The sequence below is a fragment of the Thalassophryne amazonica genome, chromosome 4 (genome assembly GCF_902500255.1).
Source record: "Thalassophryne amazonica chromosome 4, fThaAma1.1, whole genome shotgun sequence".
NCBI classification, from domain to species: Eukaryota; Metazoa; Chordata; class Actinopteri; order Batrachoidiformes; family Batrachoididae; genus Thalassophryne; species Thalassophryne amazonica.
The window spans coordinates 86,711,754-86,729,016 of record NC_047106.1 but is presented as its reverse complement, the minus strand read 5'-3'; the positions used below and the strand labels follow the sequence as shown (position 1 = coordinate 86,729,016).

The 17,263-nt window shown below is 42.5% G+C and overlaps 1 protein-coding gene across 2 annotated transcripts in view; it reads right to left on the bottom strand.

Annotated features, from left to right (window-relative positions):
• The window catches only part of zgc:162698 (uncharacterized protein LOC560165 homolog), an 85,586-nt gene that overhangs the window by 57,517 nt on the left and 10,806 nt on the right, over positions 1-17,263 (bottom strand). For both annotated transcript variants that reach the window (XM_034168213.1, XM_034168214.1), the window contains exons 3-6: positions 14,223-14,320; positions 12,238-12,357; positions 12,082-12,138; positions 3,877-3,939 (exon numbers count right to left, since the gene is read on the bottom strand). In XM_034168213.1, the coding sequence (XP_034024104.1) occupies positions 3,877-3,939; positions 12,082-12,138; positions 12,238-12,357; positions 14,223-14,320 (338 nt within the window). The remainder of the gene's footprint in view (positions 1-3,876; positions 3,940-12,081; positions 12,139-12,237; positions 12,358-14,222; positions 14,321-17,263) is intronic.

The window sequence follows — 17,263 nt, the reverse complement described above, 5'->3', positions numbered from 1 at the left end:
AAAAGACACGCACACAGGGTCAGACAAGGAAGGTCGAGGAAAAAGGAAGAGGTGTAAGATGCAGTCAAGCCAGAGGGTATAATCCCTGTCCTAATCATGGCACTGACCAAGGTCTCAATGTACAAATTCAAGGTGAAAATAATGTCTGGTCAAATGTGCTAGTTGGGCATAATGGTACAGAATGTAAAGTTGATCCCCCAAATGTTGGCAGACATGCAGAAGATATTATCAGGATGTCTCCAGGAATCACCAACGCTGGAAGAAGCAACATCATTTAGCTTTAGCCAGATAGGATTTTTCTGAATCTGAATGGTGCCATTTGTATTAAAATCAGATTATTTTCTTTGAGCAGGATTCGCTGAAGTCGGAACCCAAATGTGACTAAAATCTGGCTAGCTCAGGGATCATGACATCAAAATTCCTCACTACGTTTGTGCACCCACTGTGTCAGCATTCAGTGTGGCTGTGGCTTTTTTTCCGTGACACCCGTGTTCTCAGGTCCAGACCCGCGATCTCATGTCCACATCTGCGCATGCACGCACACAAGCACGCTCTCGCATCCAGATCGAGGGAATTCTTAAATTCTTTGGCAAAACTGCAAAGAATTCAGCTCAAGCCAAACTGAGTTTGAATGCGTGTGTAGGACGAGTTAGATTTGAAAAAAGAGGCCTGAACGCTACCAGGCTAGACAGCAATCTGGACTGAATCTGGTTCAATTGCCAACCTAGTGCGAATGGTTCCGTGGTTTCCATCAGTACATACCTTGTAAACCTACAAAATATAGTGAGAAGATATAGTGATAATGTGATGCTGAAACCAGCAATCCCTTGAAATATGAAATCTACTGTGGACCACAGGCCAGTACTCAAAGACAATTTGGTCAGGAGGCCAGAGTCGGAAAGAAACCTGTACCACTATGGCAACAAAGTGGAAGAAATGTCACTGCAGAAAAACTGTTCACTTCTGTGCCACTTTCCCAGGACTTGCTGAATTATGGATTGAATTATCTAGCCTGATCTAGATCTAGCCTGGTAGAAATACCAGCTAGTAACCAGAGAGATGCACAAAGTTCCATCTTTGTGTTCAAGCGCCACTTTACCTTGGTTTTCAATGTACCTAGCCAGAACAAAGTCATACTCTGTCTGTCAACATTGCATCATGATTAAAGAGTTGAAGGAGAGGCACAGAACACTGAAATCAACCTCCATTATAATCAGACCAAAAGAGGTGTGGACAGCCTGGATCATCTGACAACAATGTTCACAGCAAGAAAGAAGGCCAATCATTGGCCTGTTGTTCTTTTGGAAATATGCTTGCTATTCCAATGCCGTAGCAGCATTTATTGTCTAGACGGCAATCTTTCCACAATGGAAGGAAACTGACTGAAAACACAGACATGTTTTTCTAGCAGCGCTAGCTTGCCAAGGTACTTATGACCCTTCACACTGAACACCAAGTAAACACCCATACGCTTCACACACATTAGGCTATGCATGCATGTATCTGTGTAGAACAGGACAGGATCAGCTTGCTCAACCAGATCGACAAGCTAAGATTTCACTGAACAAAAGGATTGAGAAAGAGATGCAATGTCTGTCCCCAGAAACTTGACAAGAAAGTCATACAAGGATGTGCCACCTCTAAGAACCCAGTGTGTACCACTGACAGGAGCCAGCAAACAATTTGCAACTGCTTTTGTTGTTGTTGTTGGGTTAATACAAAAAAAATTCTAATTTATTGGAGAATAACAGTCTATTACTGATAAACAGGAATGCCAAAAATCTATTTTATTTTGTGTGATTCTTAAGGCATTACAGGATATTTTTCTTGAAGAAGAATTGCTATTGTTTGTTCTAATGTGTACTGAGGAAGTTAATAAATATATTTACATTCAATTTACATTTTCTGGGCTCTGGCTGGGCCACTCAAGGACATTCACAGAGTTGTCCTGAAACCGCTCCTTTCATATCTAGCCTGGTAGAAATACCAGCTAGTAACCACAGCGATGCACAAAGTTCCATCTTTGGGTTCAAGGACCATTTTACCTTAGTTTCCAATGTACCTAGCCAGAAAATGTGTCTGTCAACACTGCATCTTGATAAGAGTTGCACCACCATGCTTCACTGTAGGGATGATGCCTGGTTTCCTCCAAACATTGCGCCTGGCAGTCATGCAAAAAAAATTCAATCTCTGTCTCATCAGACCAGAGAATTTTGTTTCTCATGGTCTGAGAGTCCTTCAGGTGCCTTTTGGCAAACTCCAGGCAGGCTGCCATGTGCCTTTTAGTAAGGAGTGGCTTGTGTCTGGCCACTCTAACATACAGGCCTGATTGGTGGATTGCTGCACAGATGGTTGTCCTTCTGGAAGATTCTCCTCCCTCCACAGAGGAATGCTGGAGTTCTGACAGAGTGACCACTGGGTTTTTGGTCACCTCCCTGACTAAGGCCCTTCTCCACTGATCGCTGAATTTAGATGGGCAGCCAGCTCTGGGAAGAGTGCTGGTGGGTCTGAACTTCTTCCATTTATGGATGATGAAGACCACTGTGCTCATTGGGACCTTCAAACCAGTAGAAATGCTTCTGTATCCTTGCCAGGATTTGTGAATCAAGATGATCCTGTGTCATAGGTCTGCAGACAATTCCTTTAACTTCATGCTGGATTTGTGCTCTGACATGCACTGCCAATTGTGGGACCTTATATGTAGACAGGCGTGTGCCTTCCAACTGTCCAGTAAACTGAATTTACCCCAGGTGGACTCCAATTAAGCTGGAGAAACATCTCAAGGACAATCAGTGAAAACTGGATGCACCTGAGCTCAATTTTGAGCTTCATGGCAAAGGAAAACTTTTTTCATATTGCCATTATGATGTATTGTGTGTAAAAATTTTGAGGAAACAAATGAACTTCATCCATTTTGGAATAAGGCTGTAACAACAAAATGTGGAAAAAGTGAAGTGCTGTGAATACTTTCCAGATGCACTGTATATGACAGTTCAAGTAATGAAGGTTTTACTGAAGCCTGGGCGTCATGGCTTTGACACCAGTCGACACTTAACACAGGTTTATCTTGTCATGTCTAACACAGCCCTGTGGCTTTTTCCTGCCTTTGGTCAACTTGTGTTTCTCCTAGCTATGACCAACTCCACTGTATGTGCTATGCTCAGCAGCAATTTGGGTCAATTCCCAGCTGTCAGATTTAGTCAAATTTGACCTTCAAGGTAGATATATACTGTAAAGCTCACATTTATTTTGTTTGCAGTGTGAAGTAGTACTCCTTGGTCATCCGGTACCTATGATACAGAGGATGCAGAGGTGATGGTGTGGTGGTTAAAGAGATGACCAGAAGAACGTCAGCTGAAATCGCTGCTAGACAGGAAAAACCACTAAGGGTCCACAGGCAAGGTCATCAATCTTGAAATTGCTCCCAGTGTAGAGATAAGCCCCCTGGACAGCAGCACGATGACATTGGAGCGTGTGTGTGAATGTGAGGCATCATTGTAAAGGACTTTGAGCCAGTGCTGGGTCGACTCGCCGATTTTAAATCGATTCCCATTTTAATTCCCACAGATCGAGTCATAAATCAAGAGATTGATTTTTTTTTTTTTTAAAATGCACTTCTCGCGCGCGTGAGCATCTGCTTCAGATGGAAAAGCACTAAACAAATGCAGTCCATTCGCTGACACCACAGGAAAACCCAGTGAAGTCACGCTGTGACGTAGTTCCAAAGGATCTGTTCTTGTGACTGTAGGCTGTATGCTCTTTTAAAAGGGTTGCTTTAGATGAATTTTCTCCAGCACATTCTACTACACATTGTATGGCATTTGAATGCACAATCTACTTTATATTATAAAGTACATGTGTGTTGGATGTGCAGACCTTGGGTTTGGGAAGAGAACCATCCTCTCTCTTTCTCCTGCCTGAAGGCTTCTCTGTAACTGGCTGCAAAACAAAGACGTGAATTTAGCAAAGAAGGAGTAAAACTGTTTTTTAAATGTACAAAATTACATGATCTTGAAAAAGACTTCCAAAATCTATCAACATGTTTCCAGAAAAAGAAAAGAAAGAGAAAGAGAGTGAAAGAGAGAGAGAGAGAAATAGATACCAGTTTCCCAAAAGAAAAAACTGTTTTATTTTGTTGAACACAGTAACTGAGACACCTTGCTGATTACTACAGAGTTTCCATTTCTTGATTTCTGTAAATGAACTCCGAGATGTCATGTGTCCATCCCTTGAACTGGCAAAAGAAAACTGGCTGTAAAGTGATGATTTACTGTAAATTCATTAATATAACGCAATGCTAAAATACCCTCAGGTGTATGAGCACTGTCTTCATTTGTAGTTTAACTGGTATACCAGTATAAACTATAGACAAGCTGAGTTACCCGTTCTATGCACAGGTAATAGAGAAGAATTTTAGCCATGTCATTGTATATTTCATGTCACTTTAGTTTAGGTGTAATAAGTTGCATTGTGTTTATGTTGTCATCATTAATTTTCATAGAGCAATTTGTGACATTCATGAGACTCAAGTGAATGATGATAAAAAAGGTGATAGTATGTCATATCACTGCGACGCTGTGTGACACATCATGTTCTGAGTGTCTCTGCAGATGTTTCCCCAGCTCTATTAGATTTTATCCGTTTAGCACTTGGGGTTTTACAACCTAACGCCCCCTGCTTCTCAGCAGTCTGCATGCTGTCCACAGCAGGTACATTTTAAGTCAAAAAACACACACCTTAACTCGCATGCAGTGCGCATTGGCACCTTCAGATTGTACTTAAAGTACACCCTCACCGGCTGCTACTACATAGTAAGAAAAGTGTGATGCTTGCTACCTGACCTGAGTACCATGTGAACTGTGAAAATAAGGGCTCCAGTGAGCGGGTCGTGATCAGACATATAAGGCTGACCGTGTGTATGTGTGTGTGTGTTTGCACACATGCGCTTTCAACCTAAGGGCCCCAATCACCATACCAAGTTTGGTGCTGATTGTTTAATAGAGTTGGGGAAACAGCTGCAGAGACACTAAGAACATTATATATATATATCCCACAGCGTTGCAGTGATATGATATGCTATCATCTTTTTATCATCATTCACTTGAGTCTTATGAATGTCACAAATTGCTCTATAAAAATTAATGATGACAACATACACACTAAAGTGACATGAACTATACAACCCCAATTCCAATGAAGTTGGGATGTTGTTTAAAATGTAAATAAAAACAGAATACATTGATTTGCAAATGCTCCTCAACCATATATTCAATTCAATACACCACAAAGGCAAGATATTTAATGTTCAAACTGATAAACTTTATTGTTTTGTGCAAATATTTGCTCATTTTGAAATGGATGCCTGCAACGCATTTCAAAAAAGTTGGGACATGGCAACAAAAGACTGGGAAAGTTGATGAACGCTCAAAGAACACCTGTCTGGAACATTCCACAGGTGAACAGGTTAATTGGAAACAGGTGAGTGTCATGATTGGTTATAAAAGGAGCATCCCAAAAAGGCTCAGCCGTTCACAAGCAAAGAGGGGACGAGAATCACCACTTTGTGAACAACTGCGAGATAAAACAGTTTAAGAACAATGTTTCTCAATGTTCAATTGCAAGGAATTTAGGGATTCCATCATCTACAGTCCATAATATAATCAGAAAATTCAGAGAATCTGGAGAACTTTCTACACATAAGCCGCAAGGCCAAAAACTAACACTGAATGCCCGTGACCTTCGATCCCTCAGGCGGCACTGCATTAAAAACCGACATCATTGTGTAAAGGATCTTACCGCGCAGGCTCAGGAACACTTCAGAAAACCATTGTCAGTTAAGACAGTTATTTGCTACATCTACAAGTGCAAGTTAAAACTCTACCATGCAAAGTGAAAGCCATATATCAACAACATCCAGAAACGCCGCCGCCTTCTCTGGGCCTGAGCTCATTTGAAATGGACAGACGCAAAGTGGAAAAGTGTGCTGTGGTATGATGAGTCCACATTTCAAATTGTTTTTGGAAATCATGGACGTCGTGTCCTCCGGAAAAAAGAGGAAAAAGACCATCTAGATTGTTACCAGCGCAAAGTTCAAAAGCCAGCATCTATGATGGTATGGGGGTGTGTTAGTGTCCACGGCATGGGCAACTTACACATCTGTGATGGCACCATCAATGCTGAAAGGTACATCCAGGTTTTGGAGCAACACATGCTGCCATCCAAGCAACATCTTTTTCAGAGACGTCCCTGCTTATTTCAGCAAGACAATGCCAAGCCACATTCTGCACATGTTACAACAGCATGGCTTCGTAGTAAAATAGTGCAGGTACTAGACTGGACTGCCTGCAGTCCAGACCTGTCGCCCATTGAAAATGTGTGACGCATTATGAAGAGCAAAATACGACAGAGACCCCGGACTGTTGAACAGCTGAAGTCGTACATCAAGCAAGAATGTGAAAGAATTCCACCAACAAAGCTTCAACAATTAGTGTCCTCAGTTCCCAAATGCTTATTGAGTGTTGTTAGAAGGAAAGGTGATGTAACACAGTGGTAAACATACCACTGTCCCAACTTTTTTGAAATGTGTTGCAGGCATCCATTTTAAAATGAGCAAATATTTGCACAAAAACAAAAAAGTTTATCAGTTTGAACATAAAATAGCTTGTCTTTGTGGTGTATTCAATTGAATATAGGTTGAATAGGATTTGCAAATCATTGTACTCTGTTTTTATTTACATTTTACACAATGTCCCAACTTTATTGGAATTGGGGTTGTACAATGACATGGCTAAAATTCTTGGGGTAGAATGGATAACTCAGCTGGTGTATATATATATATATATAAATATATATATATATATATATAAATAAAAGGCAATCTATGTATGTATGTGGCACGGTTTGTGTTCGAGGTGAACTTTGCAATGTGTGGGCTGAGACACGTCACGTTTGGTATATGGGAACTTCACAGCAACAGGTATGTTTTAAAGTGTAGGTGACACCACAATATGTGCACAAATAATCACTAAAAATGATGAAATGTTGATATTTAAAAAAAATCCTGAACAATAAAAGTCGTATGTCATGATAAGTGCACAGGTGAAGGATAAACAACTCAGGTAATGTAGCAAGCACCACCTGAGTACTACATGAACTGTGAAAGTAAGGGGTCCAGTGAGCACGTCATGATCTAATATATAAGGCTGACCGTGTGTGTGTGTGTTCACGCACGTGCGCTTTCAATCTAAGGGCCCCAGTGACCTTCGCCTTGATGCCCCAAGTCACCATACCAAGTATGGTGTTCACATTTTTTATTTTTGCTTCCATTACAAACTAAAGTTAGAATCATGCTTCCCTCTGCATGGGTCTTGAGGTTTTGGTTGAAAATCAGAGCTATTCGCAAAATCTTGAATATGCAGTATGCAATATACCCAGTTTGAACTGGGTATCCTCTGATTTCCTTTTTTCTCACTTTTTTCCAAAACCCCCGAGCCGAGGCTATTTCTAAAGTAACATCTGTATTCCTATTAAAAAGACCTTTTCAAAAATATATACTTTGTTGGGTCTATTCCTCATAGTAAAGGCACAATTTTACCACAAACCCCATTGGTTCAAATTCCAGCCTGAATAGAAAATCACTAAGGGCCCTTGGACAAGGTCCTTAATCCCCTAGTTGCTCCCGGTGTGGAGTGAGTGCCTTGTATGGCAGCACCCTGAAATCGGGGTGAATGTGAGGCATTATTGTAAAGCACTTTGTGCGTCTGATGCAGATGGTAAAGTGCTACATAAATGCAGTCCATTTACCATTCAGCTGAAATTGAAAAACAAAATGGTTTTGGAAAAAGTGAGAAGGCATGTCAAAAATAGACACTGGAGAATTCGGGAAACGGCCAATATTTCAATAAAATGGTGCAATTTATGCTGCCATGAAGTATTTTGGTCTGGCCTTGCATGTAGAAAACTGTTTATTCATCGATTCTGATATCTGTTGATTTTATGACAAACTCCATTCAGCTTTATAAATAAAATTTAAAAAAAGGTTCTTAGAAAAATTGAGTAGGTTAGGGAACATCCACTCAATAGTTGGAGATTGCATGTCAAACAAAGATACTTTGTATGTGGACAAAAGAATCAGAATCAGAATCGCCTTTATTATCATTGTAATTTGCATTGCAACGAGATTTGAGTGCAACTCCAAAAGGGTGCTTTCCGTGGTGCGAGTAACTTTCAGCCAAATAAAGGATAATAAAATTTAACAATAAATTATTCAGAGTATATGTACAACTAAATAAACATAAGATAAAATAAAATAACATGTGGACCAAGTAAAATGTAAAACGAGAATTATATACAACTGTGGAATCATATTGCACAGGAATATTGCACATGGTTTACAGATATTGCACAAGAAACTTGTAAAATGCAGATTAGAATGATTTGTTATTGTTCAGTGCAGTGATCGCTCTGGGGAGAAAGCTTATAAGCACCTGCGTATAAGTTTTCCCCTCTCCAATCAACTTTTTAATCAAACTACGCTGTTCTTCTGAACAATGTCTTGAACGTCCCATTTTCCTCAGGCTTTCAAAGAGAAAAGCATGTTCAACAGGTGCTGGCTTCATCCTTAAATAGGGGACACCTGATTCACACCTGTTTGTTCCACAAAATTGACGAACTCACTAACTGAATGCCACACTACTATTATTGTGAACACCCCCTTGTCTACTTTTTTTTACTAATAGCCCAATTTCATAGCCTTAAGAGTGTGCATATCATGAATGCTTGGTCTTGTTGGATTTGTGAGAATCTACTGAATCTACTGGTACCTTGTTTCCCATGTAACAATAAGAAATATACTCAAAACCTGGATTAATCTTTTTAGTCACATAGCACTACTATTATTCTGAACACTACTGTAACTCCCCTGGTGCTCCAGGTGACTCAGCGCAGTGTGGAGCGCTGTGGTGATAGCGTCCTCTGTGGAGCGGTTTGCCCTGTAGGCAAAATGGTGGGGGTCCAGAGTGGGAGGCAGACAGGCCACGATGTGCTGAGAGACCAGTCTTTCAAAGCACTTCATGACCACAGGCGTAAGTGCAACAGGCCTGTAGTCATTTATGCTCTCCACTGCTGACTTCTTTGAGACTGGAATGATGGTGGAAGATTTGAGGCAGAGTGGAATGATGGCCTGCGACAGGGACAGGTTGAAGATGCAGGTGATAACTCCAGCCAGTTGGTCAGCGCACGCTTTGAGTACCTTTCCAGGTACACCATCGGGGCCGGCCGCCTTCCTGGGGTTCACCGCTTTCAGCACACGTCTCACTTCATGTTCCTGAAGTGTTAGTGTGCTAGTGCTGGAGGGTGGTGGGTGTGGAGTTGCTGCTGGTCTGCCTGCTTCGAAGCGGGCGAAGAAGCAGTTCAGCTCCTCTGCCAGTGAGGCGTTAGACCTAGCATTTCCTGGTTTGCTGCTTCTGTAGTTGGTTATATGATTTATTCCCTGCCACATCCTTCTGGGGACATTCACAGTGAAGTGGTCCTCTATCTTTTTCTTGTAGGCAGCCTTGGCCTCCCTGATGCCTCTTTTCAGGTTGGACCTGGCCGCGCTGTACAGGGCCCTGTCCCCTGATTTAAAGGCGGTGTTATGGCTTTTTAATAGGGACTGGACTGCGCTGTTCATCCAGGGCTTCTTGTTTGGAAAAACCCTGACCCTTTTGTTGATGGTGACAGTGTCAACACAGTTCTTAATGTAAGAGAGTACGGTGTCAGTGTACTCCTGCAGGTTGTGGCTGGAAAATAAATCCCATACAGTCTGAGAGAAGCAGTCCTGTAGCTGGGAGAGCGCTCCCTCAGGCCAGGTTTGGATAGTCTTTCGTTGTGGCTTTGTTTGAAAAAAAAAAGGCCAATATTTCAATGAAATGGTGCCATTCATTCCACCATGAACGACAAAGGATTTTTTTTTATTATTATTTTTCAAAGTTGACATCTCAACTTCAGTTGATTTTTGGTTGGCTGTGAAGGTCATACACTGGTTCCCTGGTTGATGCTAATGCAATTATCCACTGCTAGGAGTGCTGCTTTCTTGGAGAGAAGTACCCGCCCTATGGCGGCAAGCGGTGAGGGTTCTAAAGAAGATGAACTAAAAGGTACCACCACTCACATGAGTATTTCTTAAAACATATCTATTGCTGTGAAGGTCCCACATACCAAACGTGATGGCCACACATCGCAGAGTTCACCCCGAACACAAACTGTGCCACATACATACACAGATTGCCTTATATTATATATATATATATATATATATATATATATAGCTTCATTTAAAGTTGTAGTATATATGCCAGGCTTGTGTGTGGCACTGTAACATCCCTAGAAAAACAACAGAAGAAGACCAGAGCATGCGCTTGGGCTGTGTAACAGCTAATAACTTAGCCCTTAAAGCTACCGCTTTCCATTGCAACACAAAGTAAAATAAAGTCTTTTAAGAGAAAGAGGATCCACACTGATCATCTGAAACAGACTTACTGTGCATGTAAAGTGAAGCAGTGTGTTTGTCTATTTTTAAAAAACACATGATCTGCTCGACGTGGTGAGTGACTATTGACCCAACGGCTGGGTATCCACGGTCGAAGCCGGCTGCTGTCTGTTTTGTTCAGACTCACACTGAGTGCTTCGCTTTTTAATTTTTGCTTTTTTTGGGCAACACACAATGCTTCACAAACACAGTAACTTAAAAAAACAAACAATAACAACAAAGAAAAAAACTGTGACTGCGAGGCTTGTATGTTCAACCTCAACAACAAAAAGCCACATCCCATTGCCATTTCAGCAAAAATGCCAAGACTTTGGCACAGCGACATTGTGCCATTGCTTAGGAAGAGCCCTGGACTATTATACTATTGATGTTTAAAAATGCAAAAGTACTTTTTATCCGATTACTCGATTAATCGCCAGAATAATCTACAGAATACACTCAATTACTAAAATAATCGATAGATGCAGCCCTAGTTGGTACGATTAGACCTTACTTGTGTGAGGCGCCTTGAGGCAGCTTTGTTGTGATTTGGCGATATATAAAACTAAATAAATTTTTTAATTGAAACACTGCGGATGCTGTACTGCAGAACATCCTCATGGTGAGGAAAGAAGAAGAGTCAGAAGGTGAGATTCTCAAGTTCCCAGCTCATTTACTCTCTTATCCTCACCTGTGGTCATGAACTTTGGAAAATGGCAAAAGAACAAGGTCAAGGATACACATCACTGAAATGAGATTCCTCCATCAGGTATTTGGGGTTACACGTGGGGACAGGCTGAGAGGCTTGAATATCTGGGAGGGATTTGGAGTATAGCAGCTGATTCTTCCCATCGAAAGGAGCCAGCTGAAGTGGTTCAGGCATCTGATGAGAATGCCTCCTGGTTATCTCTCTCAGGAAGTCTTTCAGTACACACCAAACTTGGAGGAGGACCAGGGGAAGACCTAGGCCACACTGGGGCGATTATATTTCCCAGCTGGCTTTAGAATGCCTCAGGATCTCCCAGGAAGAGTTAGAGGGCATGGCCAAGGATAGGGAAGTACGGGATAAGCAACTTGGTCACCTACTGCCACTGTGACCCAGACCCGGATAAACAGCAGGAAATGAATAAATGAATGAATGATTTCATTTCTGTACTTAAAAATTAAAAAGTGCCAACAACACTGATCTGTATGTGCTCTTTAAGTCCCCGCTACTTCTTTGATGATGTAGTAGTGATGAACATATATTGCCTGGTACTTTCCATGATAAAAAGGGGAAAAAATTAATTTGAAGTCAGCATGTCCACTAAAACAGCAGATAAAAGTGAGAACATGCACACACCATTACAACCCGAAACACTTCTCAGAGACATCTTATAATGTGGGTATGAGGTGGCGCCCCGATCGAGGGATTTAATTATATTTCATATTTAATTAAATATTGTTTTAACTTATATGCACTACACTACATATCCTGAAGGAGACTACACGCAAGACACTTCACTCAGAAGAAAAAGTCTATTGCTGGTGACTAAAACAAACCCAAAGTGAAATGGAGACAGAAAATCTCTCACCTGTTTAGTCGGATCTCTTAGTGGTTTTATTTGGTTCTTATGGAAATCCAAGCTAAACTGCAGCATAAAACAAACACAACCATGAAAATGTAATCATCACATCACACTGTGTGGATGTGAATGCATACTGTTTACATGAGTGAGTGTGTGTGTTACCCAATTGGGGTCCATATTTGGCTGGCATTTTAACAGAGGATACTCGTGTAAAATGAAGGATCCACTGCCCCCTTCCTGCTTGACTTCTTTTGACTTGAAGTAATTTTCTACCTGTTTTGTCTGCAGTGGAAACATAGAAACCAGGATCAAAAAGAGGCACAGAGAGAGTACAACACCAGAAGCTTACATGCTTAATTAATACTAATACTGCAATGTCAGTAACTGAAATAGGAATTATGTATCAGCTACAAATAGCTTGACAGTGGACCAAAAAAAAATTGGTATAGAGCCTCATCTGAATATTTTATGGGTGGTAACTATCTACTGACAAGACAGGCCTTGTTCCATATCAGAGTCCTTTTGTTTAAACCAGCAGACACCCACAATTTATCCCTCCTGGTATGTATTCCTGCTCTGAAAGCTGGTTGGACCAAGCGGCAACATCCACTGCTAAAAAAATGAAACCAATGTGGAACTGTCAAGACCAGCAACTCCTCATAATAACCACTTCAGAGTGGCTCCAGAAGCATGGTAACCTCCTTCAAACTCCAGTTACATTGGCCAGTTTTACAGCAAAAATAACATTTTTACAGAGTATTGCTCTGTGTAAGCCTGATCCTGTCAGATCTCAGAAGCTAAGCAGTGCGGGACCTGGTCAGTACTTGGATGGGAGACCTCTTTTGAACACCAGCAGCTGTGTGTTTCTCCAGGTAACACTGGAGTTTCATCAGGAAGGGCATCCAGCATAAAACCTGTGCCAAATATCAATGTGGATCTGGTTGTATCCGCTGTGGTGACCCCAAACACAAAAACGGGAGCAGCCAAATGGACAGCCAACAGAGTATTGCTAATTATTTTATTTATAATTGTACAGGGAGTAAATTTTTATATGCCTACCAGTTTAAACTGCTTTAAGCCGCAAAGTTGTGTATAATTAGGTGTGTGTCCGATTTGAGTGATAGCTAGGTGTGGGTGTGTGCTGGGTCCAGGTTGCCAGCCTCTAGTACAGCCTGCTAGCACACCACTGACCGTTTACTTTTGTGCAATTGCCCCTTATAAACATTTTAATATAAATATCTGAGAAGATATGGCTTGCTTTGAGGTTCATTGGACAAATGGATACTGTAAGGAGCCTGCCACCCAGTGTTTGTGATTGAAATTTTAGTATTACTTCATTTGTATCTTAACACTATTATCACAAATCGATCGTTAGGTAATGTTAGTTACACTAATATATGTTAGCTACATGGTTATTGAGGCAACATGCCAGCCATAGTTTTTAAAACCTACACCCAAGCCAACTATTATTAGGGCCACAAACACATATGTGTTCATCTCCTATGCTCTGGTTACCCATCTTATTAGGCGGAGGTCATTTTCAACTTTGTTAGGCTTTAGTAATGTTTTTAGGCTTAGACAGGTGAGTGTGTTCGGACTTCATTCTTTCCCAAACTGTACTCCTGTACCCATTTATGGGTTGGTTGAGAGTTTAACTGCAAAGATGGCAACAGCTAAAAACACCCACATTTGATCTTCAAAAAAATTTTTGGTTGACATCACAGAGGGTTTGTCCATTGAATACAACATCTATTTCCACATCTGTTTGGCCAAAGAAACAGATGGAGCTTGAGCAAGACAATGGGATAAATTCAACATTCTGTGCATACCTCTAAGTGGCTGCAAATGTGGGACCATGCACAGATTCATCCAACAGGAAGAAAAACAAGTGGGCAAACTACTAGGCCTCATGCAAAAACCAGTCACACAAAGTGAATAATTCATAAGTGCCTTACTCAAGTGATTTTAGAGAACTTTATGAGTTCTTCAGTTTTGTCATATTTTGAGTTTTTCTTAGACACGCCCACAACATTCAAGTGATCCAGACCTGGCATAGGAGTCATGTAGAAGTGTCAGTAATGAAACCAACAATCATTAGTTGCAGCCCTGTAGTAGAGTACCAGAGCAAAAAAAAAAAACATTCTTACAGGAATGCTGAAGACTTCGTCATAACAGTGCGAGTTCCTCAGATACCAGGATACTTGCAGCTCAGGGGGCAAGGACGAATTGCAGGTTACTGATAAAACTGGAGTGCAAGGAGAGAGATTTCAATTAGTCATCTACAAGCAGGACGAGAAATGGTATAAAACTTCCAGATCTTCAAAAATGAGTCTTTGTACGCTGCTCAACTTACGAGGTCTGTTAGAAAAGTATCGGACCTTTTTATTTTTTTCAAAAACCATATGGATTTTTATCACGTGTGATTGCATCAGCCAAGCTTGAACCTTCGTGCGCATGCATGAGTTTTTTCACGCCTGTCGGTTGCGTCATTCGCCTGTGAGCAGGCTTTGTGTGAGCAGTGGTCCACCCCTCTCGTCAGATTTTTATTGCGAATAAATGTCTGAACGATTTGGAGCTTTGCTGCATCAAATTTTTCCAGAAACTGTGAGAGACCTCCAGGTGGACACCATTCGGAAAATTCAGATGGCTTTCAGGGACGATTTTATGGGGATTACACAGATTAAGGAGTGCTCCAGCTGGTTTAAAGATCGCCCACAGCTGCTGAGAGCGCGCCGCGCTCCGAGCGCCGATCGACAGGCTCAAACCCCGCTGAATCAACCAGATCATTTCCAACGTGAAGGTTTTGTTGATCGTGGACGTCGTCTGACTTCCACAAAAAGGCAGAAGGCGTGGAAATCAGCACTTTTTCGGCACATTCCACTGTTACAGGAGTTTTTTTCATGGAAAGAGGAGCGGAGGGTTGCGCCACCGTGCTGCTCATGGCGCGGCACAAAACCACCTCCGTGTTGGTCTCACAGGACGGTTTTCAGATTGCGCCATGCAGCTCCGTCGCGACGCGCGGAATTCCTCCGCACGTCTGTCTCAATGTGCCAAAAAAGTGCTGATCTCCACGTCTTCCGCAATTCCTGTGCTAGTCAGATGACGTCCCGGATCAAGACAGCGTCCAGTTAGGAAATGAACGGCACATTCCACTGTTACAGGAGTTTTTGTCATGGAAAGATGAGCAGAGGAATTCCGTGCGTCGCGACGGAGCTGCATGGCGCAAAGCAACGCCGTGATGAAGCCTCACAGGACATGTTGTGGCATGTCCAGCTCATGCACAATTTCTCGGATAGTCACACGACTGAAAAGCTGTCTGAAAACCGTCCTGTGAGACCAACACGGAGGTGGTTTTGTGCCGCGCCATGAGCGGCACGGTGGCGCATCCCTCCGCTCCTCTTTCCATGAAAAAAACTACTGTAACAGTGGAATGTGCCGAAAAAGTGCTGATTTCCACGCCTTCTGCCTTTTTGTGGAAGTCAGACGACATCCACGATCAACAAAGCCTTCACGTTGGAAATGATCTGGTTGATTCAGCGGGGTTTGAGCCTGTCGATCGGCGCTCAGAGCGCGGTGCGCTCTCAGCAGCTGTGGGCGGTCTTTAAACCGGCTGGAGCACTCCTTAATCTGTGTAACCACCATAAAATCGTCCCTGAAAGCCATCTGAATTTTCCGAATGGTGTCCACCTGGAGGTCTCTCACAGTTTCTGGAAAAATTTGATGCAGCAAAGCTCCAAATCGTTCAGACATTTATTCGCAATAAAAATCCGACGAGAGGGGTGGACCACTGCTCACACAAAGCCTGCTCAAAGGCGAATGACGCAACCGACAGGCGTGAAAAAACTCACGCATGCGCACGAAGGTTCAAGCTTGGCTGATGCAATCACACGTGATTCAAATCCATATGGTTTTTTGAAAAAAATAAAAAGGTCAGATACTTTTCTAACAGACCTCATATAGTCACAAAAGTTAGCAGAAGGTGACAGAGCAGATCAAGCTAGGCTAGCAGTTCAAACTTCTTATAGGCCATTGCACATCCCCTTGTACCATATCACTGAGAACTACGTAAACTTAATTGTTTTGCACAGATTATAAAATTTTAAATTTTATGTTTGCAACTGTAAATGCCCCATCACACTTAGCAAGAATCAACATGAATGAAGCAGAATCAAGCCGAATGGGGAAGAAGCCAAACTTGAGAAGCAGTCGGGAGGGACAGACATTTGGACAGCCATGTACGAACACCGTACAACCACTCAGAATGTGGGCGGATCCCACCTCCACTGATTCGGGCACATCCGTGCATAGGTGCACGATCGCAGTCCAAACGTAGTTGGAAAACAGTACGAAGACACAGAATGCTCCAAGATCATAAATAAAGCACTCCAACTGCTGGATGAATGCTGCTGATTGCCATCCGATGTCTAAAAGTCTAGACGCCAAACATGGGGAGAGAAGGGTGTGGGCCAGTGCTGTGTCTGCCCTTTGCACAAGACCTGGTGATACTGGATATTGAAATACAACCAATGTATGGACTGGGTTCATGTCATATCTGTCAAAGCTGTCAAACGGACAACGTCACTCACTCACTCTCCCACTCACCCACTGCCTCGCTCTCTCCTTCCCTCCCCAGCGCCCACTGACCTTTCAGCGGGACTCTGTGCTGGCAGAATGAACATGTGTGTACCACACATGACGAACCCTCTGCACTGTGTGATCGGACACAGCGTGACGACATGATGATTCGGGGCACATGGAGGGGCTGTGAGTCGTGCTGTCTGGCTGGATGGCACGCATCGCAGGACGGTGGGTATATGTGATACGTATTTCATGGTGGATGAGCCATTTGTGAGCCAATGTTGCCAGGTCACGGTGCAGCCAGGATGAGAGGGAGTTCATCACAGGCTGCAGCTCCTAGCTGGTGTTCACCCTGCACTGTGAGACACATCTGGAGTGTTCCAATGGTGAGTTTTTATTTTTGTTTACGTTGTAAGGGCCTGGCGAAACAGTTGCACTGTCAGTCCTCCTACAGAGTGATATGGTGTGTATGTCATAATATGCGTATTACAGCTGTGACACCCTGATCAGCTGCCCTGTGGCACGCTGCGTCGAGCCTCTGGAACACACTGACACGCTGTGGGGTACCAGCGCGACGTGCGCTTCTGCACGTGATGTTACGGCTATGATT